Source organism: Hemitrygon akajei, chromosome 12 (genome assembly GCF_048418815.1).
Source record: "Hemitrygon akajei chromosome 12, sHemAka1.3, whole genome shotgun sequence".
NCBI classification, from domain to species: Eukaryota; Metazoa; Chordata; class Chondrichthyes; order Myliobatiformes; family Dasyatidae; genus Hemitrygon; species Hemitrygon akajei.
This window is the reverse complement of record NC_133135.1, coordinates 56,875,683-56,897,814: the sequence shown is the minus strand read 5'-3', so window position 1 is coordinate 56,897,814 and position 22,132 is coordinate 56,875,683. Positions and strand designations below refer to the sequence as shown.

At 41.9% G+C, this 22,132-nt stretch overlaps 1 protein-coding gene across 5 annotated transcripts in view; it reads right to left on the bottom strand.

Annotated features, from left to right (window-relative positions):
• dnai4 (dynein axonemal intermediate chain 4) overlaps positions 1-22,132 on the bottom strand; it is a 110,396-nt gene that overhangs the window by 56,740 nt on the left and 31,524 nt on the right. For 4 of the 5 annotated variants that reach the window (XM_073063158.1, XM_073063157.1, XM_073063159.1 and 1 more), the window contains exons 6-10: positions 21,703-21,842; positions 8,368-8,472; positions 7,829-7,996; positions 5,438-5,632; positions 3,068-3,222 (exon numbers count right to left, since the gene is read on the bottom strand). In XM_073063158.1, the coding sequence (XP_072919259.1) occupies positions 3,068-3,222; positions 5,438-5,632; positions 7,829-7,996; positions 8,368-8,472; positions 21,703-21,842 (763 nt within the window). The remainder of the gene's footprint in view (positions 1-3,067; positions 3,223-5,437; positions 5,633-7,828; positions 7,997-8,367; positions 8,473-21,702; positions 21,843-22,132) is intronic. The other variant, XM_073063156.1, reaches the window with a different exon arrangement.

Here is a 22,132-nt window from a genome sequence, read left to right as displayed (position 1 = left end):
AGATGGAGCTCAACACAGAAAAGTGTGAAATGATTCACTTTGGAAGGTCAAATTTGAAGGTAGAATACAAGGTTAATGGCAAGATATCTTCGCAGTGTGGAGGAATCACAAATAAGAGAAAATGTGCAGATTCTGTAAATCCAAGCAACACACACAAAATGCTGGAGGAACTCAGCAGGCCAGGCAACTTCTATGAAAAAGAATAAACAGTTGATGCCTTGGGCCAAGACCCTTCATCAGCTCTTCATCTCTTTCACCAATCAACTTCTCAGCTCTTGACTTCACCTCTTTCCCTCTTCCGGTTGCACCAATCACCTACTACCTGGTATTTCTTCCTCCCCTCTCTGCCCACCTTTTTACTCTGACTTATCTTTTATCTCCAGTCCTGATGAAGAGTCTTGGGCCGAAACGTCAACTGTTTACTCTTTTCCATAGATGCTGCCTGGCCTGCTGAGTTCCTCCAGCATTTTGTGTTTGTAGTGTGGAAGAATAGAGAATTTGGGGGTCCATGTCCATAGATCCCTCAAAGTTGCTGCACAAGTTCATAGAGTTAAGAAGGAATGTGTTGGCCTTCATTAGTCAGCAGGTTGAGTTCAAGAACTATGAGGAAATTTGCAACTCTATAGAACTCTGGTTTGACCACAATTGGAATATTGCATTCAGTTCTCCTCACCTCATAGGAAGGATGTGGAAGCTTTAGGGAGGGCGCAAAAGAGATTTACCATAATTCTGCCTGGACTAGATGGCATGTCTTATGATAAAAGATTGAGTGAGCTAGGGTTTGTTTCTTTGGAGCTAAAGGAGGATGAGAGGTCACTTAATAGAAGCGTACAAGATGTAAGAGGCATAGGGTGGATAGCCAGATACTCTTGCACAGGACAGAGATGGCTAATATGAGGGGGCATCATTTTAAGGTGATTGGTGGAAAACATAGAGGAAATGTAAGAGGTACGTTTTTTTTATTTGTTTGTTTTTTTTTCCACACAGAAAATGGTGTGTGTGTGTGTGGAATGCCCTGCCAAGGATGGTAGAAAAGGCAGATACATTATGGGCATTAAAGAAAGTATTAGATAGGCACATGTATGTTACAAACAGCTGAGGTGCCAACAGTGATCCCATGGTAACCCAATGCTTACAGCTTATCAACCTAAAAATAACTTGTTTATCCATACTTCCTATTTTCTGTTAATTAGCCTGTCCTCTGCATGTACCAATATATTATCAACAACCTGAGCTTTAACCCAGTATCTTCATTTGATTATGCTTTTCTAAATATCCTGTACTACAATACTTCCTTAGTAAAAAATTACGATACATTTACAATAAGAGATTTTAAGTTGACCTATGTTATTGTTACAAGAATTATCCATTGTGTTTTGCTAGTTCTCTCCTTTTTTGAATAGAGATATTACATTTTTGGATTTTCATTTCTGAATTTGGGGTAGTTTGGAATATCATAAATAAGTCAACCACTTTCTCCTGTCATTTTCTCTTTAATATCCCAGGATTCAGAATATTTTGTCCTGGGACCATGTCAGTTGATGATGTTTGGTTAATTTGTGTCTAACTGCTATTATTCACCATGTTTACGACTGTGGTGGGTCTCATCAGCAAGAACGACGAGTCAGCTTACAGAGAGGAGGTGCAGTGGCTAACGGACTGGTGCAGAGCCAACAACCTGTCTCTTAATGTGAACAAAACAAAAGAGATGGTTGTTGACTTCAGGAGGGCACGGAGCGACCACTTCCCGCTGAACATCGACAGTTGCTTGGTAGAGATCGTAAAGAGCACCAAATTTCTTGGTGTTCACCTGATGGAGAATCTCACCTGGCCCCTCAACACCAGCTCCATAGCAAAGAAAGCCCAGCAGCGTCTCTACTTTTTGCAAAGGCTGAGGAAAGTCCATCTCCCACCCCCCATCCTCATCACATTCTACAGGGGTTGTATTGAGAGCATCCTGAGCAGCTGCATCACTGCCTGGTTCAGAAATTGCACCATCTCGGATCGCAAGACCCTGCAGCGGATAGTGAGGTCAGCTGAGAAGATCATCGGGGTCACTCTTCCTGTCATCATGGACATTTACACTACACGCTGCATCCGCAAAGGAAACAGCATTATGAAGGACCCCATGCACCCCTCATACAATCTCTTCTCCCTCCTGCTGTCTGGGAAAAGGCTCCGAAGCATTCGGGCTCTCACGACCAGACTATGTAACAGTTTCTTCCCCCAAGCTGTCAGACTCCTCAATACCCGAAGCCTGGACTAACACCTTGCCCTATTGTCCTGTTTATTATTTATTGTAATGCCTGCACTGTTTTTGTGCACTTTATGCAGTCCAGTGTAGGTTTGTAGTCTAGTGTAGCTTCCTCTGTTTTTTTTATTACGTAGTTCAGTCTAGTTTTTTGTACTGTGTCATGTAAACCAGTGTCCTGAAAAACATTGTCTCATTTTTACTATGCACTGTACCAGCAGTTATGGTCGAAATGACAATAAAAGTTGACTTGACTTAATTTGGCAGTTTTGTAGATGTCTGGACACACACTGGAATGCTTCAAGTAGCTAATTTTTAATTGTTAAATAAGGGTCCTTATTTCAAATCCTTTTATGGAACTAATCTGCCACAAACACTACAGATCTGTTTCGTCACAAGGAACATGATATCTCTTCTCTACCATCTAATTGTGGCTTTCAAGCCAATGTTAAAAAAATGTGGAAGCCCTTCCTAAAAATGGGCTTGCAGCCATTTCTGTCTGAACAATAATTTTCATCCCTAATTTTAAACGATGCAAGCTGCCTTTAATTAGCATTGGTTTCCTATATCAACTAATTTCCCACTGAATCCCAAATGGTACATTGTTGATATGCAGTCTGATTAGTGTTAGCAGAATGATTGCCACACTATATTCAGCTGCCAGCACCAATTTCACACAGCCCATGTTAATAATCACAATTTCAAGCAGGATTAAATTTCAAAGTCACCATATTAACAAAGTTATACCTTTAATTGTACACCGTTACTCTGATGGTTAGGAATAACATATTTTAGCATCCCCTTAAGATTCCTCACCAAATTGTGCTTGTTCCAGACCATGCAACTAACGTTATGTCCCTTGGTGAGCCTACATGTAAAGGCCCAGAGTGGCTGCAATCTTGGACTCGTGATATCCAACATCATTACGGTGTCTACCGCCTCTTCTTCAGGATTAGGCGTTGCATCTGGATCTAGGTAATATCAAGGATTAAATATTAAGACATAGAAGACATTAACTAATGAGGAAATAAAAAGAAAAATATGCAAATATCAGTCACCTAGCTGTTAAAATTTTTGGAAATATGTACTAAAGATCACTTGATATCTTGAAAACAATGAAAACATAAAAATAGGTGCAGGAGTAGGCCAGTCGGCCCTTCGAGCCTGCACTGCCATTCAGTATGATCATGGCTGATCATCCAACTCAGAACCCTGTACCTGCTTTCTCTCCATACCCCCTGATCCCTTTAGACACAAGGGCCATATCTAACTTTCTCTTAAATATAGCCAATGAACCGGCCTCAACTGTTTTCTGTGGTAGAGAATTCCACAGATTCACCACTCTCTTTGTGAAGAAGTTTTTCCTCATCTCAGTCCTAAAAGGCTTTCCCTTTATCCTTAAACTTTGACCCCTCGTTCTGGACTTCCCCAACATCGGAAACAATCTTCTTGCATCTAGCCTGTCCAATCCCTTTAGAATTTTATACGTTTCAACAAGATCCCCCCCTCAATCTTCTAAATTCCAGTGAGTATAAGCCTAGTCGATCCAGTCTTTCTTCATATGAAAGTCCTGCCATCCCAGGAATCAATCTGGTGAACCTTCTTTGTACTCCCTCTATGGCAAGAATGTCTTTCCTCAGATTAGGGGACCAAAACTGCACACAATACTCTAGGTGCGGTCTCACCAAGGCCTTGTACAACTGCAGTAGATCCTCCCTGCTCCTGTACTCAAATCCTTTTGCTATGAATGCCAACATACCATTTGCCTTTTTCACTGCCTGCTGTACCTGCATGCCCACCTTCAATGACTGGTGTACAATGACACCCAGGTCTCATTGCACCTCCCCTTTTCCTAATCAGCCACCATTCAGATAATAACCTGTTTTCCTGTTCTTGCAACCAAAGTGTATAACCTCACATTTATCCACATTAAATTGCATCTGCCATCAATTTGCCCACTCAGCTAACCTATCCAAGTCACCCTGCATCCTCTTAGCATCCTCCTCACAGCTAACACTGCCACCCAGCTTTGTGTCATCCGCAAACTTGGAGATGCTGCATTTAATTCCCTCGTCTAAATCATTAATATATATTGTAAACCTTCATCAAAGAAGCTCTGAGGGATTGCACCTAAAATATTAATCTGATTTAAGGTGCTCCATTGAGATGAATCTCTGTATTTAATTGAGCCCGATCAAACTGATGATTAGCTGTGGTTCTGTAGATTCAGGCACAATTCCTCTGGTTCTTGGATGCATTTATTAGATTTGCAGGAATTTGGTAATCTCCTGAGCCAAGTGGTTGGATACACTTCTTCACTGACCTCTTAACTTTATTTCAACTATGTGCAGCTTAATTCATTTGAATGAGATCACCAACCTTTAATTAAGTTGTAAGTTTAGCTAAGCTGGTTTCAATTTTTATTTTGCGATATATTTATAATTCAATAATTTAACAGCAATTTAAAGTGATTTTAATTAATTTTTCTTTCTATGTTCTTAAATCATGTCTCTCAGCATTTTCAGATGTCTCTGAAAAGCACTCAAATATCCCCTCTGAAAACATAAGCTATCAAGGTACTGCTGAAGACAGTACCTCCAGATACATTATTAAGAGATCTGCTTAGTACTTGCTACCTGATATACTTTGGGGATAATGCTGAACCGTGACTTAGTTGTTTGGCAGGGTACAGAGAAGATACCCAATGTGAGACTTAGCATTTAATTTTGTTTTTCTGCATTAAATGTTCTGTATAGTTGCAAGTTGTTTTATATATCTTGCAAGTGCACAGCCTGTCATTTGGTGAGAAGGTACAAGCTACATTTTTTAAAAGATGTCAATGATTATTCTTCATCTAGATTCATTGTAAATCTATGGATGCTGTTTTTACAACAAATATATTGAGGGTACAACTGTTGCTAACTCAATGATGAAGGGTCAATTTTAAATTGTAACCAAGAGACTGGGGAGAACAGTCAATGCAAAAACTAAGATATTGTCACTGGGAATACTTAAGGCCAAGATCTAAGCATCTTTTAAAAGAAAGAATACATACGTCAAAAATAAAACAGCTAAAGCAGCAGAAACTTTGGATTACATGAACAAGAGACTGGGAGAATGGATGCGAGGCACTTTTTCTGTTCACAAAGTTGTAAAATATAATGTTTCTTAAATGTTAAAGTTTACCAGGGATTATAGGTAGCTGTCGATAAGCAGCAAGTTTAGGCTGGAAAATATTCTCCATAATGACACGCTCCATAAAAAATAAATCTTGTTTCAATTTCTCATTCTTAAAGATTTCTTCCAGGTCCTGCTCCGTTTCTTCCATGGCTTGGACTGTGACTAAACTTTCCGAGTCCCCAGATGAAGTGGATCTGCTTTCTGTAAGCACAGCAGATACTCTAGATGTCAAAATATTAATTTTGATTTACTGCAAAGTTTAGTAGCCAGCTTGGTTCAGTCATCAAGTCACAAAGCCTCAAGAAATGCACACACTTTCTTAACTTTGTCAGGTAGTCCATAACATTTAAAAACATTATTGTCCACTGCTTTCTATAATAAAACCAGCAAAGGTTAATAAACTAAAAAACAAATGGGAAACAAGACACTTAAGAGCAGTTTCTAGAATATTACAATGATAGTTTTTGATCTTTTTGTCATACTGTATCATGAAATTTATGACTTATAAAAATAAAGTGAAATTAAAGGGAGCTGGGGTCATCTACTGTATCCAGTTCTCCCATTGTGACCTCCTCTACATTGGTGAGAGCTGTCGTAAAATAGGGGACTGCTTCATCAAGCAACTCCATTCCATCCACCAAAAGCAGAACTCCCTGGTGGCACAACATTTTAATTCCAATTCCTATTCCTGCTCTAATTTTAGAGTATTATAAATGCACAGAGTTGCCCTTTATCAAAGTTCCATCAAGTGCTTTTATTGGAGGTAGTTCAAGTCAACAGCTAGGTATTCCAGACAGGAAATTACTTGGAACTTCACCATTAGAAGTGAATTTCCTACATCAACATAATCAGTGCCTGAAACCTACTGTGTATTCTAAGGAATGCTTATGTCTGATCTGTCTCATCCACTGAGTTAGAGAGAAAGTAGGTGAAGTCTTCCCTTCCTAAGTTTACAGCTTGAGAGTCTTTCCATAATGCAACAGTGACCTCAAACAGAGAAGAGGCATAGATCAGCAGCAGTGGGCTGGAATGATTCCAAGGCTGGGATCTGGCCTGGATTTTAACCATGACCTTTTACCTGAAATTGCAAAGTCACAGATTGCAATGAGAACCACATTGGTAAAGCTTATGCTGCATAGACATTGGCCCTAAATAATTACATTTAGGAGCAATGATAGATTAGATTAGGAGTGATGAACCTTACAATGCCTTCTTTAAAGTGGTCTCCTTAACTGCAAGTTATCTCTATGTCATGCCATCCACTGGACAAATACCCATTGGAAATAGGTTTTGATTGCAGAAAAACAATTAAGATGCAAGAAAAGATCAAATCATAATTATGTGATTAATGCTTTGACTTATCATTGAAATCACAGAGTGCTATGGAATATCTTGACAGAAAAGTTGTTTGAGTATGACTGGCCCTTTAAATAGTGCAAGTTCAGGGGAAATCAGTTATTATTCTGATCAAATTCTGATCAGTGAAGCTGAAAATCATGCCAGAAGGCAAGTAATAAATATTACACTAATGCAAAACTCATGTTAAAATCCTAATTGCTTCAGCAGGAGAGCGACCATCAAATGACCTCGCAAACACAAGGAAATCTGCAGATGCTGGAAATTCAAGCAACACATGCAAAAAGCTGGTGAAAGGCAGGAGGCCAGGCAGCATCTATAGGAAGAAACACAGTCGACGTTTTGGGCCGAGACCCTTCGTCAGGACGTCCTGATGAAAGGTCTTGGCCCAAAACGTCAACTGTGCTTCTTCCTATAGATGCTGCCTGGCCTGCTGCGTTTCATCAAATGACCTCAACAAGTTTGAAGCCAACTTCTTTTTAAACTGCCCAGAACAGACTCTACAGATTTTCCAAGTGACAAGCAAACTTCAATGGAGTTCTCTATTCTGGAGACACATGTACCATCAGCCAAGTTCAAACAGTACAGCAAATGAAAATAAATGCCAATTAGTATAACTTTTTTTAAAGTGGTCACTTTCCAGTGCAATGTGAGTTTGCACATTCTCCCCGGTGACAACATGGATACCTTCTGGATGGTTCAGTTTCATCCAACAACTTTAATTGGCTACTGTAGTTGAAGCTTAAATGGAGGTAAACGGCATAATAATTTTGTGAGGTAATACTGGGCACTGTGGGGAAATAAGTAGAAAGGCTATAGTTAAACAAAGAGAAAGGAAATGCAACTATTGAAATTCTTGTACGTGAAGCCAGCAGGGAACCTAAGGACCAAACTGCATCCTTCTACATTGTATTAACCAAGTAAACAAACAAGGTGGTAGGAAATCATAATGACCTAGTGTGTAAATCCAGGAAACTTTATTGAGGAATACCCATTGAAATTATCTCTATTCAGTAGACAGTTTAATAACTGCATACTTACCTAACCCTAAAGTACTTAGAGCTGATAAAGTTCGGGTGAGTGTTTTGTCTAAATTAACCTGTGGTTTTGACAAATTCTTTTTCAGTTTCATTTTATTGAAGGAAGAGTCTTCATGTGGTTCTTTTTCTTTAAGGATATCATACAGGTCCCATGTTGTTGCCATAACAGCTAGAAAGCAAAGGAACAAGCAGTGTAGTTTATCAAATCATCATTCAGACACCATAACGGGCTTTTCAAACATAGAAAGAAATTTTGACTGCCAACATAAATTATACTGATATAAATAACTGGGAGCAGGCTTTGGCATGACTGGGAGGACGTGGGGTGAGTAAGAAATGAATGTAATCTCAAGAGTTGAAATTCAGTATATTTAAACTCCCCAGCCCCTTCTCCACATGATTGATTAATTTGCATCTTATCATATATTTGGGGTGTATGGGTTGTCCAGGGAGGGGTACACCTACGGAGAAGGGACTTGTCATGTCCAATCTGGGGGAAGCTCACTCACCTTTGGTCCCCACTGGATACTCAGCTCTCACCTGTGGCTTCATGTAACTGTTTGCATACAACAGTGGCTACTCCGTAGTACAACTGCTTTGACAGGCGGGCTAAACCAGGTGAGGGTAGCCGGTGGTTTTCATACCCTAGTGAGATAGAGACATACCTGTTCTAGCATGTGAAGTCAACTCCAGCAGACCGGGTGTTTAAAATCAACAGTGAGATCCAATGACCTGGAAGCTGGTTCTGCAATGCTTTGTGGAGAGCAAAGGGCATGACAAGGCACTGAAGAAATCATGGTTATTGACTACAATGAAGGAAGACTACAGTTTGTGACAACTACACATACCACTGGACACAGACTTCCAAGGTTGAGAGAGTGGAATTGCCCTGGTGTAATGCCTTTTCCACTTCGAAAACTCTCCTGAACAGGTTTCTGTCACCGTCAGTTATAATGGACAACTATTATATTATATTAAGATCATGCACATTTCCTTGATGATTTTCAAATGATATATAGAAGTCAATGTAAAGTGTAACTATACCTCAAAGGAAGTTACACTCATTTCTAGGAGATGCATTTTGTGAATAAAGAAAACCAGCATCCTATTAGGTATAAGCAGTTAATGTTACTGGCAAACAATTTGAGTAGGATCCAACTATTGCTTGTAGCATTTCACACGTTGTCAGGTTTATTTTTGTTTATTCTAATGTGAAGATGATATATAATTTATCTTATTTAAAGTTAAAGTTTTATTTTAAGTTTATTATTTATGTTTGTCATCAAAATTAGCTTCTGGAAAAAGCTAATTTTCATGGCTATTATACCCAGATGGGGCTTATCAGCCGTGGTTGGCAGCTCACCTAGAAGAAGCAAAACTCTGATCTCAAACCTCTGCTGCCCTGTGGCTATTCCCAACTCATGGGGAAGGCTTCGGGAGTAAACCCTGAGGGAAAAATACAGAGCTGGAGTTCCTAAGGCAATCCTATGCTGAGATCAACGCTGAATGGAAACTCCAGCAACGCTGCTGGATCCAAACTGTATCGGTTTCTGCCGTTCCTTTGGGTTCATCCGACGCATGGAGGGGGGAGCTTGCTCCCATGTCATACTGCCCAGGCTTGCATATCTAGACAGCTAAGAGGCAACATTCATTGTTGACCCCGACTGACAGAGGCCTCACTCATTCACACTCTATACCCAGGATATAGATATTGCCAAGACAATAAACTTTAACTAGAACTTGCCTTAAAAAACACACACACACACTGAACCAACTTAAACACCTCAACCTACCATTGTGAAGACTTAAACCTACTGCTGTTAAGACCATAAGACAAAGGAACAGAAATAGGCCATTCAGCCCAGCAAGACTTCTCTGCAATTCCATCATGGCTGATATATTATTAAGGATGAAGTTTCAAGGTACTTGGAGACTAATGATAAAATAAGTCAAAGTCAGCATGGTTTCTGTAAAGGGAAATCTTGCCTGACAAATCTGCTGGGAGTTCTTCAAGGAAGTAACAAGAAGAGTGGACAAAGGAAAGGTTGTGGATTTCATTTACTTGAATTTTCAGAAGGCATTTGATAAGGTGCAACACAAAAAGTTGCTTAACAGGTTAAAATCCAATGGCGTTAGAGGAAAATACCGACTTGGATAGTGGAATGGCTGACAGGCAGGACGCAGCGAGTGGTAATAAAAGGGGCCTTTTCTGGTTGGCTGCCTGTGACTAGTGGTGTTCCTCAAGGGTCAGTATTAGGACTGCTGCTTTTCACATTGTTTGTCGATGATTTAGATAATGGAATTGATATCTTTGTGGCTAAGTTTGCAGATGATTTGAAGATAGGTGCAGGGGTAGGTAGTGCTGAGGAAGCAATGCAATTGCAGCAACACTTAGACGAATTACGTTTGTAGAAGAAAGGGCAAAACGTGGCAGATGGAATGCAGTGTTGGGAAATGTATAATACATTTTGGTAAAAGGAACAATAGCGTGGACTATTATCTAAATGGGGAGAAGGTTCAAACAACAGAGATGCAGAGGGACTTAGGAGTCCTCATGCAAGACTCCTAGAAGTTTAACTTACAAGTTGAGTCTGTGGTAAAGAAGGCAAATGCAATGTTGGCATTTATTTCATGGGGAATAGAATATAAAAGCAAAGAGATAATGCTGAGGCTTTATAAGACTCTAGTCAGGTCACACTTGGAGTAATGTCAACAGTTTTGAGCCCCGGATCTCAGAAAAGATGTGCTGTCATTGGAAAGAGTCCAGAGGAGGTTCACGAGGATGATTCCGAAAATAAAGGGATTAACATATGAGGAGCATTTGGCAGTCTTGAGCCCATACTCACTGGAATTTAGAAGAATACGGGGGGGGGGGGGGGATCTCATTGAAACCTACTGAATGTTGAAAGGACTAGATAATGTGGATGTGCAGAGGATGTTTCCTATGGTGGGGCTATCGGAACTAGAGGGCACAGCCTCAAAATTGAGGGGTGACCCTTTAAAACAAAAGTAAGGAGGATTTTTTTATAAATCTGTGAATGCTTTGCCATAGACTGTAGTGGAGTCTATGTGTATACTTAAGGCAAAAGTTTCCTGATCAGTCAGGGTATCAAAGGATATGGCCAGAAGGCAGGTGTATGAGGTTGAGTAGACCCGGGATCAGTCATGATGGAATGGCGGAGCAAACTCAGTGGGATAAATGGCCTAAATCTGCTCCTACGTCTTATGATCTTACATCATCACTCATTATAACTCATCTCCTTCTACCTTAGGCCACAAACTTATTAATCACCGATGAGTTATTAACTTCAAACTTTCTGCATAATCACTCAAAGAGTTGAACTGCATGTGTATGTACCGAGAGCTGTATAACTCATCACCTTCTACCTTGGGCCATAAACTTATCAATCACCCCTGCTGTGGACACTTTCTGGAGGTCCAAGATCCGTATGCTCTACGACCGCTGGACTAAGTGTGTAAATGTAGGAGGGGACTATGCTGAAAAATAAACGTGCTAGCTTTTCTAAAATTGACTCCTTCTACCTTAGGCCACGAACTTATCAATCACCCCTCGTTTTGCGGTAGAGGTTCCACCTTTGCATTGATTAGGATACATATTATAACCACAATTATACTAATTTTGAATTCATTTTATTTTTTCTCTTAAACACATTTTCTAGTAAGCAAAAGCAAAATTCTTCATGAATTGACCTAACTGGACAGTGTTTCAGAATATAATTTCTTCTAGATTTACTATTCCTCTTCACCGTCCTCTAATTTAGATAAATGGATACTAAAAAGCAAAATGCTGCAGATTCTGGAAAGCTGAAATATAAAAATAAACATGAGGAGTATTCAGCATGTCAGGCCACATTTGGAGAAAAAATGTTTCAAATAAAAATAATCTTCTGAGGTGTGTCTATTTCAATGCGAGGAGTATTGTGGGGAAGGCAGACGAGCTGAGGGTGTGGATTGACATGTGGAATTATGACATTGTAGCCATTACTGAAACTTGGCTACAGAAGGGGCAGGACTGGCAGCTTAATGTTCCAGGGTTTAGATGCTGCAGATGTGATAGAGGCAGAGGGATGAAGGGTGGGGGGGCGGTGGCATTGCTAGTCAGGGAAAATGTTACAGCAGTGCTCAGGCAGGACAGATTAGAGGGTTTGTCTACCAAGGCCATATTGGTGGAGCTGAGAAACAGGAAAGGTATGACCACATTAACGGGGTTGTATTATAGACCACCCAATAGTCAGCGAGAACTGGAGGAGCAAATCTGCAGAGAGATAGCAGACAACTGCAGGAAATAAAGTTGTGATAGTAGGGGATTTTAATTTTCTACATATTGATTGGGACTCCCATACTGTTAAAGGTCTAGATGGGTTAGAGTTTGTAAAATGTGTTCAGGAAAGTTTTTTAAATTAATATATAGAGGTACCATCTAGAGAGGATGCAATATTAGATCTCCTACTAGGAAACGAGTTAGGACAGGTGACGGAAATGTGTTTAGGGGAACACTTTGGTTCTAGTGATCATAACACCATCAGTTTCAACTTGATCATGGATAAAGATAGATCTGGTTGAGGTTGTAAACCGGAAAAAGGTCAAATTTGAAGAAGTGATGAAGGATCTAAAAAGCGTGGATTGGGACAGGTTGTTCTCTGGCAAGGATGTGATTGGTAAGTGGGAGGCCTCCAAAGGAGAAATTTTGAGAGTGCAGAGTTTGTATGTTCCTGTCAGGATTAAAGGCAAAGCGAATAAGAATAAGAAACCTTGGTTCTCAAGGGATATTAGAACTCTGATAAAGAAGAAGAGAGAGAAGTATAACATGTATAGGCAACAGGGAGCAAATAAGATGCTTGAGGAGTATAAAAAGTGCAAAAAAATACTTAAGAAAGAAATCAGGAGGGCTAAAAGAAGACATGAGGTTGCTTTGGCAGTCAAGGTGAAGGATAATCTTAAGAGCTTCTACAGGTATATTAAGAGCAAAAGAATAGTAAAGGATAAAATTGGTCCTCTTGAAGATCAGAGTGGTCAGCTATGTATGGAACCAAAAGAAATGGGGGAGATCTTAAACGGGTTTTTTGCATCTGTATTTACTAAGGAAACTGGCATGGAGCCTATGGAAATAAGGCAAACAAGTAGTGAGGTCATGGAACCTATACAGATCGAAGAGGAGGAGGTGCTTGCTGTCTTGAAGCAAATCAGAGTAGATAAATCCCCAGGATCAGACAGGGTATTCCCTCGGACCTTGAAGGAGACTAGTGTTGAAATTGCAGGGGCCCTGGCAGATATATTTAAAATGTCGGTATCTACGGGTCAGGTGCCGGATGATTGGAGGATAGCTCATGTTGTTCCATTGTTTAAAAAAGGCTCTAAAAGTAATCCGGGAAATTATAGGCCAGTAAGTTTGACATCAGTAGTATATAAATTATTGGAAGGAGTATTAAGAGATAGGATCTACAAGTATTTGGATAGACAGGGACTTATTGAGGAGAGTCAACATGGCTTTGTGCGTGGTAGGTCATGTTTAACCAATCTAATAGAGTTTTTTGAGGAGGTTACCAGGAAAGTGGATGTTGTCTACATGAATTTCAGTAAGGCCTTTGACAAGGTCCCACATGGGAGGTTAGTTAGGAAGATTCAGTCCTAGGTATACATGGTGAGGTAGTAAATTGGGTTAGACATTGGTTCAATGGGAGAAGCCAGAGAGTGGTAGTGAAGATTGCTTCTCTGAGTGGAGGCCTGTAACTAGTGGTGTGCCACAGGGATCAGTACTGGGTCCATTGTTATTTGTCATCTATATCAATGATCTGGATGATAATGTGGTAAATTGAATCAGCAAATTTGCTGATGATACAAAGATTGGAGGTGTAGTGGACAGTGAGGAAAGTTTTCAAAGCTTGCAGAGGGATTTGGATCAGCTGGAAAAATGGGCTGAAAAATGGCAGATGGAGTTTAATGCAGACAAGTGTGAGGTATTGCACTTTGGAAGGACAAACCAAGGTAGAACATACAAGGTTAAATGGTAGGACACTGAGGAGTGCAGTAGAACAGAGGGATCTGGGAATACAGATACATAATTCCCTAAAAGTGGTGTTACAGGTAGATAGGGTTGTAAAGAGAGCTTTTGGTACATTGGCCTTTATAAATCAAAGTATTGAGTATAAGAGTTGGAATGTTACGGCGAGGTTGTATAAGACATTGGTGAGGCTGAATTTGGATTATTGTGTGCAGTTTTGGTCACCTAATTACAGGAAGGATATTAATAAGGTTGAAAGATTGCAGAGGAAGTTTACAAGGATGTTGCCGGGACTTGAGAAACTGAGTTACAGAGAAAGGTTGAATAGGTTAGGACTTTATTCCCTGGAGCATAGGAGAATGAGGGGAGATTTGATAGAAGTATATAAAATTATGATGATATAGATAGAGTGAATGCAAGCAGGCTTTTTCCACTGAGGCGAGGGGAGAAATAAACCAGAGGACATGGGTTAAGGGTGAAGGGGGAAAAGTTTAAAGGGAGCATGGGGGGGGGGCTTCTTCACACAGAGAATGGTGGGAGTGTGGAATGAGCTGCCAGATGAAGTGGTAAATGCAGGCTCACTTTTAACATTTAAGAAAAACTTGGACAGGTACATGGATGAGAGGGGTATGGACGGATATGGTCCACGTGCAGGTCAGTGGGACTAGGCAGAAAAATGGTTTGGTACAGCCAAGAAGGCCAAAGGGCTTGTTTCTGTTGTTATGAATGTACCACAGCTCTGAGGGGCCGAAGGGTGCGGGACCAGCCCCCTCCTTCCGGAGAATCGCAAGATCGCTATTAATACGGGTCTTGGACCCAGGAAATGAGAGACAATGCAACGGATTTGACCATTGTTCTTAGAGACACCTGTGTGAATTGCGACTCTATACTACGTGCCAGCTATCAGGGACATGGACACCCTTGGGCAATGTGGGGTGGGGATTGTATCACCCTACCTTGATTGACATTGTTATGCCGTTGGCCCCCTCCTTTGTGAAAATCGCAAGAACTCTAGTTAAGGGGGGTCAACTGACCCAAGAGAGAGAGACGTGCGGAAGACCACGTTCTCCCAAGAAGCAGAATAAAAGTGACTTTGACTATTGTCTCATGGAGACCACGTGAAAGGCCCTTGGGCAGGGTGGGCTGGTTGAGAGAGAGATCGCAATACCTGCAACTTGATTGACACCTGCGATCCCATGAAGAAGTATAAAGGAGTGTCTGAGGGGAGGACCCTCAGACGCACCCAGATGCACCAAGGAAACACACGAAGGAGAAACACTAGAAATCCTGCGACAGCGTTTTAATAGCTACAGCCGGTGGTGGGGTTCGTGTGCGTCCTTCCCTTGCCTGGGATTGGCGACTTCACCACGGAAGACGGCCTAGCTACAGGGGAAGCCACAGATGAGAGTCCATTCCCCCAACGAGACTTCCGACTACCTCCTACAGGTTGGAAAACCTGTCGGGTAAATGCTTCATGTTCTCTGTCTTTCTAAAAAAAAGTGCACCAACGCGACACTTCCGCCGGCAACTAAGTGAAACTGCCGTGATCTAAAAGACTTTTAGATATCCAGCGAACGATATAAAATCTACATTACCCCTAGACGACGATCGAGCTTGTGTTTTGAATGATTATTATTACACCGGTGTTTTAGATTGAGTTTTGACAATCTGAATGTTTTGTATTAACCATACGTTTGTGCCCTTGTTGAATAAAACGTTTGAAAATAGTAGCATCCGACTCAGCTATCTTTGCTGGTAAGTTACCTGGTTACGGGGTTTTCGTAACAAGTGGGGTTCTCGTCCCGGATTTGAAACCAAACGGGAGGGTCAGTGAATCGGGCTGTAAGTCCAAACTTAAATCTGGTTACGCAGGTAGCCAGACGGGAAACCAGCAAAGATGGATGTGGAGGAATTTAGGAGAAACCCGACGGTAGAGGCGCTAGGGAAGGCTACAAAATCAGACTTGGTAAATTTGGCGCAGGCATTAGACCTCACAGCGGTGAAGCCAGCAATGAAAAAGCAGGAAGTGCGAAGGGTCATACAACAGCATTACGTTGGGAAGAAGGTGTTTGCAGCTGAGGATTTGGAAAATATTCCCGAAAGGAGATTAGTGAGTGGGACAACTCAGGCAGAGTTGGAGAAAGCAAGGCTGGAACATGAGTTTAAAATAAAGCAGCTAGAAGTAGAAGCAGCTGAGAAGGCTGCAGAGAGAGAGAGAGCTGAGAGGGAAAAAGAAGCCGAGAGAGCCGCACAGGAAAGGGCTGTGGAAAGAGAGCATGTGTTCAAACTAAAGCAGCTAGAAGCAGAAGCAGCAGAGAAAGAGAAACAAAGGAGCCATGAATTGGAGCTGGACAGGCGAAAGCAAGAGCGAAGAACTCAAGGGGAAGAGAGAGAGGAGGGGTTTGATATTAGTCGGGCGTTGCGGTTGGTCCCCCCGTTCGAGGAGACGGATGTTGATAGTTATTTCTTGCTTTTTGAAAAGGTGGCAGGGAATCAGCAGTGGCCCAGAGAGCAATGGGTGGCGTTGTTACAAAGTGTGTTACGAGGAAAAGCACAGCGGGTATATACCGCGCTGCCCCCGGAAAGGGACGGAAATTATGCTCAAGTAAAGGAGGCCATTCTCCGAGGTTACGAGTTAGTACCTGAGGCGTATAGACAAAGGTTCCGAAATTTAAAAAGAGGGTGGAATCAAACGTATACCGAGCTAGCCCATGAGAAGGGTGTGCTCTTGGACCGTTGGTGCACAGCTGAAAAGGTGGCCGAGGATTATGGGCGTCTCAGGGAGTTAGTTTTGATTGAGGAATTTAAAGGTTGCGTTCCGGAAGAGATCCGAATGTATTTAAATGAGAGGATGAATCAGTCCATCTCAGAGATGGCTAGGCTCGCAGATGAATATGCCCTAACCCACAAGACAAAGTTTTCCTCGCCAAAAAGTTACCCGAGAGACCGTCGGAATGGTAGGGAAAGTCCGCCGGCTAAGGGAGAAACTCCGCCGGGAGCTAGCACAAAAAGTGAGGATAACAGACAGGAGACCTGGAGATCTCCTGGTTTAACCTGTTTTAATTGTGGGAAGGTGGGTCATATCGCATCAAACTGCTTTGCTCCGAGAAAGGAGCCAGAGAGGGAGAGAGCAGCGACCCCTATCGGGCGTGCAGTGGTAATCAGGAAATTGACAAGAGGGCCCCAGGTAGATGGAGTACCGGAGGGGCGGGAGACATTTAGTTCCGAAGGAACCGTGTCTTTGAGGGAAGGGGACCCCCCCATCCCCGTACGAATTTGGAGAGACACGGGGGCGGAATTATCGTTAATTAGCCGTAATGTGTTAAATTTCGGCCCTCGGACGGGGCAGGTTGCCCTGAGAGGAATCGGGAACCAGACCGCGGTCGTGCCTTTGCATAGGGTCTTTCTCGATTGCGAGTTGGTGTCGGGACCTGTGGAGCTAGGAGTCCTGCCGGAGTTACCGGGGGAGGGCGTGGACCTCCTGTTGGGTAATGACCTCGCGGGTGGGAAGATCGGAACCGCCCTGATAGTTGAGGCCCCGCCCATCGAGTCCCCGAGCTATCGCGCATGCGCGGTCACTCGCAGCCTGTCGAGAGCGGCGGCTGGGATAGCGCGCAGTTTGAAATTGGCCCAGACGTTTTTACCGACCCTACACCACGAGGGTTCAGAGGGTGGTAAAACGGAAGGTAGTAAAGTAAAAGGGGGTAAGGGCGAGGAGATAGCTCCCCCCTTAGTGAAGAGAAAGGTCCTAGAGGTAGGAAATAAAGATGAGAAACGGATAAAGCTGTTAAAACGTCCAGAGTTGGACGTGGTTGATCTGTCTGGTTTGGCAGAATTGTTTGGAGAAGTTGAGAGTTCTAAAGATGTTCTTGATGGTCCCGAGAGTGAAATGAGGGCAGTCTTAGAGGAGAAGGGTATCCTTGCTGTGGAGAAGTCAGCTGACATGGCCGAGGAGGTTGTTTCAGCTCGCAGGGTTGTGCCTTCCCCAACAGGGGGCTGCCTGGAGAGTTACTGGAAGGAGGGGGGGATGTTAGAATTTGAAAAAGGTACGGGTGTTGAAAGCCTGGAAGAGGCCAATGTCCCGTTTGAGTGTGTCCAAGATGGGGATGCACATGGTGCTGAACCTAGTCACGGAACTCAAGGGAAAGGGGGATGTGTAGTTCCCAAATTGAATGAAGAAAATTTAAAGGCTGGACTGATATCAAAAGCAGCAACCAGGCTACAGAGACAATGGCTTGGTACCACAAAGCCTGTGAATCAATTACAGGTTGAGTTGGAAGGTAAAGGGGCCCCACACGCTATTGTTATTCCAGAGTGTGGTGTGAAAAGGCAGAATTTGAAATGCTGTCTGAACAAAGCGAGATCGCTTGCGGATCTTAAATTGGAAACTAATAGCATGACGGGTCCTGAAGAGAAAAACGACAAATTGCCTAAAATTAAGGAATTGGGTGGTCTAAGTTTGGAACACGCTGATAAAATAACTCCTATGAAAGGAGCGGGCGAAAGCCTATTTCGCCAGGGTGCCCAAGATCACCACGAGGGAATTAACCGGAAAAGAGGCGAGGGTTAATGGGGACGCGATTTTTAAAATAGCAGAAGCCGGTTTTAAGGGATTTTGACAAAGTATGTGAATAATAAAGACAACACCCATGGAAGCTTGACTGTTAAGTTTGAAAGTAGCATAAAAATTTGTCTTTTGCATGAACCTTTGTAGATGTATGTAAGCTAAGATCACACCTCCTTAGTTATGTTGCTGAAGAAAGCAAATAAATAAGGTGGTTATTGAGCTGAAGTTTGATGCTACCAGGCGTTAGTATGGCACATGAGGTTAAGGTATTAAAGAAAAGGGGCACTGTACTTGTTACCTGTTTAGATACTGACTTGAATGTATAACAGTAGTACTCTGTGAAGAGAAAAGCTTGTGTAGTATGTAGATTCAAAAAAAAAATTCCTGTGTCAACCTGTTTTTAACCGCTGGTTAAAAACCCATTATGGGGGGAGGTGTTATGCCGTTGGCCCCCTCCTTTGTGAAAATCGCAAGAACTCTAGTTAAGGGGGGTCAACTGACCCAAGAGAGAGAGACGTGCGGAAGACCACATTCTCCCAAGAAGCAGAATAAAAGTGACTTTGACTATTGTCTCATGGAGACCACGTGAAAGGCCCTCGGGCAGGGTGGGCTGGTTGAGAGAGAGATCGCAATACCTGCAACTTGATTGACACCTGCGATCCCGTGAAGAAGTATAAAGGAGTGTCTGAGGGGAGGACCCTCAGACGCACCCAGATGCACCAAGGAAACACACGAAGGAGAAACGCTAGAAATCCTGCGACAGCGTTTTAATAGCTACAGCCGGTGGTGGGGTTCGTGTGCGTCCTTCCCTTGCCTGGGATTGGCGACTTCACCACGGAAGACGGCCTAGCTACAGGGGAAGCCACAGATGAGAGTCCATTCCCCCAACGAGACTTCCGACTACCTCCTACAGGTTGGAAAACCTGTCGGGTAAATGCTTCATGTTCTCTGTCTTTCTAAAAAAAAGTGCACCAACGCGACACTTCCGCCGGCAACTATGTGAAACTGCCGTGATCTAAAAGACTTTTAGATATCCAGCGAACGATATAAAATCTACATTACCCCTAGACGACGATCGAGCTTGTGTTTTGAATGATTATTATTACACCGGTGTTTTAGATTGAGTTTTGACGATCTGAATGTTTTGTATTAACCATACGTTTGTGCCCTTGTTGAATAAAACGTTTGAAAATAGTAGCATCCGACTCAGCTGATCCATCTATCTTTGCTGGTAAGTTACCTGGTTACGGGGTTTTCGTAACAACATCTACAAATCTGCCAGTCACGATAAAAAGGGGACCCCAGCGACGCACCAGAAGGAGACACCATCGCTCATCGCTCCCATGAGGACGGGAAGCTGTTCGGGAGCCACGTGTGATTTGGTTCCCCTAGCTTGGGGAACGAGTGGCTGATAACCCCGAAAAGGACTTCGAACTGACAACGGGGAACCCACGTTCCCGATTCAATGAGTTGAGTCGAAAAGGCTGGCAAGTTTATTTTCTCTCTCCAACACGTGAGACCCCAGCGGTCCCCGAAAGGCTAAAAGCCTGCATGAACTTCAGAGACTTTGATATTTCCATCGGACAATAGTTTTACCCCTAGACAAACGATAGAGCTACTTCTTATTGTTGATTATTACTATACCCGCGCTTTAGATTGAGTATTAACGACGTATATTATCTGAATGTTTGTATTAACCTTACTTTTATGCCCCTTCATAAATAAAAACGTTTTAAAATAGTACCATCAGACTTCAGCGGACCTCTCTCTCTTTGCTGGTAAATGACCCAGTTACGGGGATTGTAACACTGTGCTGTAATGTTCTATGGTTCTAAAGGTTCATGGATCTATAGCATTAATTTTGTTTCTTTCTCCAAAACAGTGAGTTTGGGATGATCTGTATAAACTTGAAGTTATCCACAGCTTTTGTCTATTGCCTAACCCACAGCTAATCTCATTCATCTTTCAGTCTTGTGCCTATTAACTTACACTGGCTCCTGCTTAAGCAATATTTCACTTTTAGAAGTTACAACCTGCAGAATATTTGAATATTGTTCATTGTTTCATATGTTGATAAACTGCTGTCAATTGTGTCTCAAACATTCACTCTAGGAGCATTTATAGGTCCACATAGACCTAACATTCTTACGTTCAGCCATGCAAATAAATCCTGCAATCACAGAATCGGACAGGTTCCAAATTCTTCACTTGCATTGTCCAAGTGCCCAAAATCTACTTCTAGGGCAGCACAGATTTTTTTTTTTAAGTTGTTACCTATATGATAGGGGTGAATACTCTTCTTGTGATGTGTAGTGTTAGTTTACTTGCCAATCGAAAACCACTTCCACATAGCTAATTGTCAGGGTGCGGCAGCTCTTTCCTGGTGGTTGCCTTGTGCACAACAGCACTAGTGCCCGGTTTTGGGCACTTCAGGGGTATGAGAATAGCACATGCAAGAGACTCGCTGGCTTTCTTTCATCTCCAAGGACTCCTCTTCACATTGAGGCCGCAACCAGTGCTGAAGAATCATTGGGAAAGTACGCTGCAAATATAGGAGGGCCCACACACACACTTAGTTAAATATCTGTTGAATGTTTAGTTGTGTAATTGGGAAGACTTAATGAAATGCCTGTTGAGTTTGAGTGTTACTAAATGTTTAGTGTTGTAGTTTTTGCAACTTGGGGTAGGTTAGGCGAGTACTTGTTTTGAATCAAATGTTTGGTTGAATGTTTTACTGTTTGTAAATAAATGGTTAATGCACTTATCTGTAATCAGTGCCTTCTGTCTCACTCACTAAACCAGTGAACGTACTTCCCTGTAACAGAGTATCCCATCTCCCCACCGTATTATTAGAACTTTGAGGGCCTAGCTAACATTGATGTGTCCATAGTTCTTAATACATTGCCAGATAAACACCCCCTACTCATGGTCTCTCCTTCAAAAAGTCAACTCAAGTAGAAACAATTTTGAATTTACAAGACAGTATAAGATTAGTTAAGAAAAATCAGTATCCAGTTTTCATATTCTCTCAATTTTTAGTTGTATTTAAAATTAGGAGAGATGTAATCTATGCTGAAGATTCAAAATCATCTACACTAACCAACAATATAAAAGTTACCAAACACCTTTACATTTTTTCCTTATTTAATACAGTTTCAAAACAGAAGTCTGGCTTAATTCATATAATTTTTTTTTACGTTCTTCAAATTTGGAGGTATTCTGCATCAAGCAACAAAATATTTCAACCAGAGTTTTAAATGAAAATGGTTAGTTTGCTTTAGTTTACCTTTCTCTTTTGTGTTAATTTTGTCACACTGAACATCTTTAGCTTTTTGTGCTCCAGTGAATGTCTGTGCCATCCTTTCAATGTAGCGATCATTGCCAATTCGCTCTTTGCAGATTTCAATATATAATGCATTTCTTTTCCTTAAAATTAAAAAATTAAAAGAGTGCCAAAGTTTGCATTAACTTTTGCAACAAAAGGGGATAACTACACTCTTCCCGCTTCTGGTGTTCCCATAACCATAACCTGTTAACTGGTTAATTCTTTACCACCAGTCATAATTAAATGTGGTAGAACTTACAAACATTTTAATATGATCTGTTGGTTATAAGATAGCTTAGCTGTACCAATGCATGGTCCCTTTGTCACCTAGCATGTAATGGTTCTGTTTTGCAGTTCCACCAACCTGGCACTTCATCACTGATAGATATTA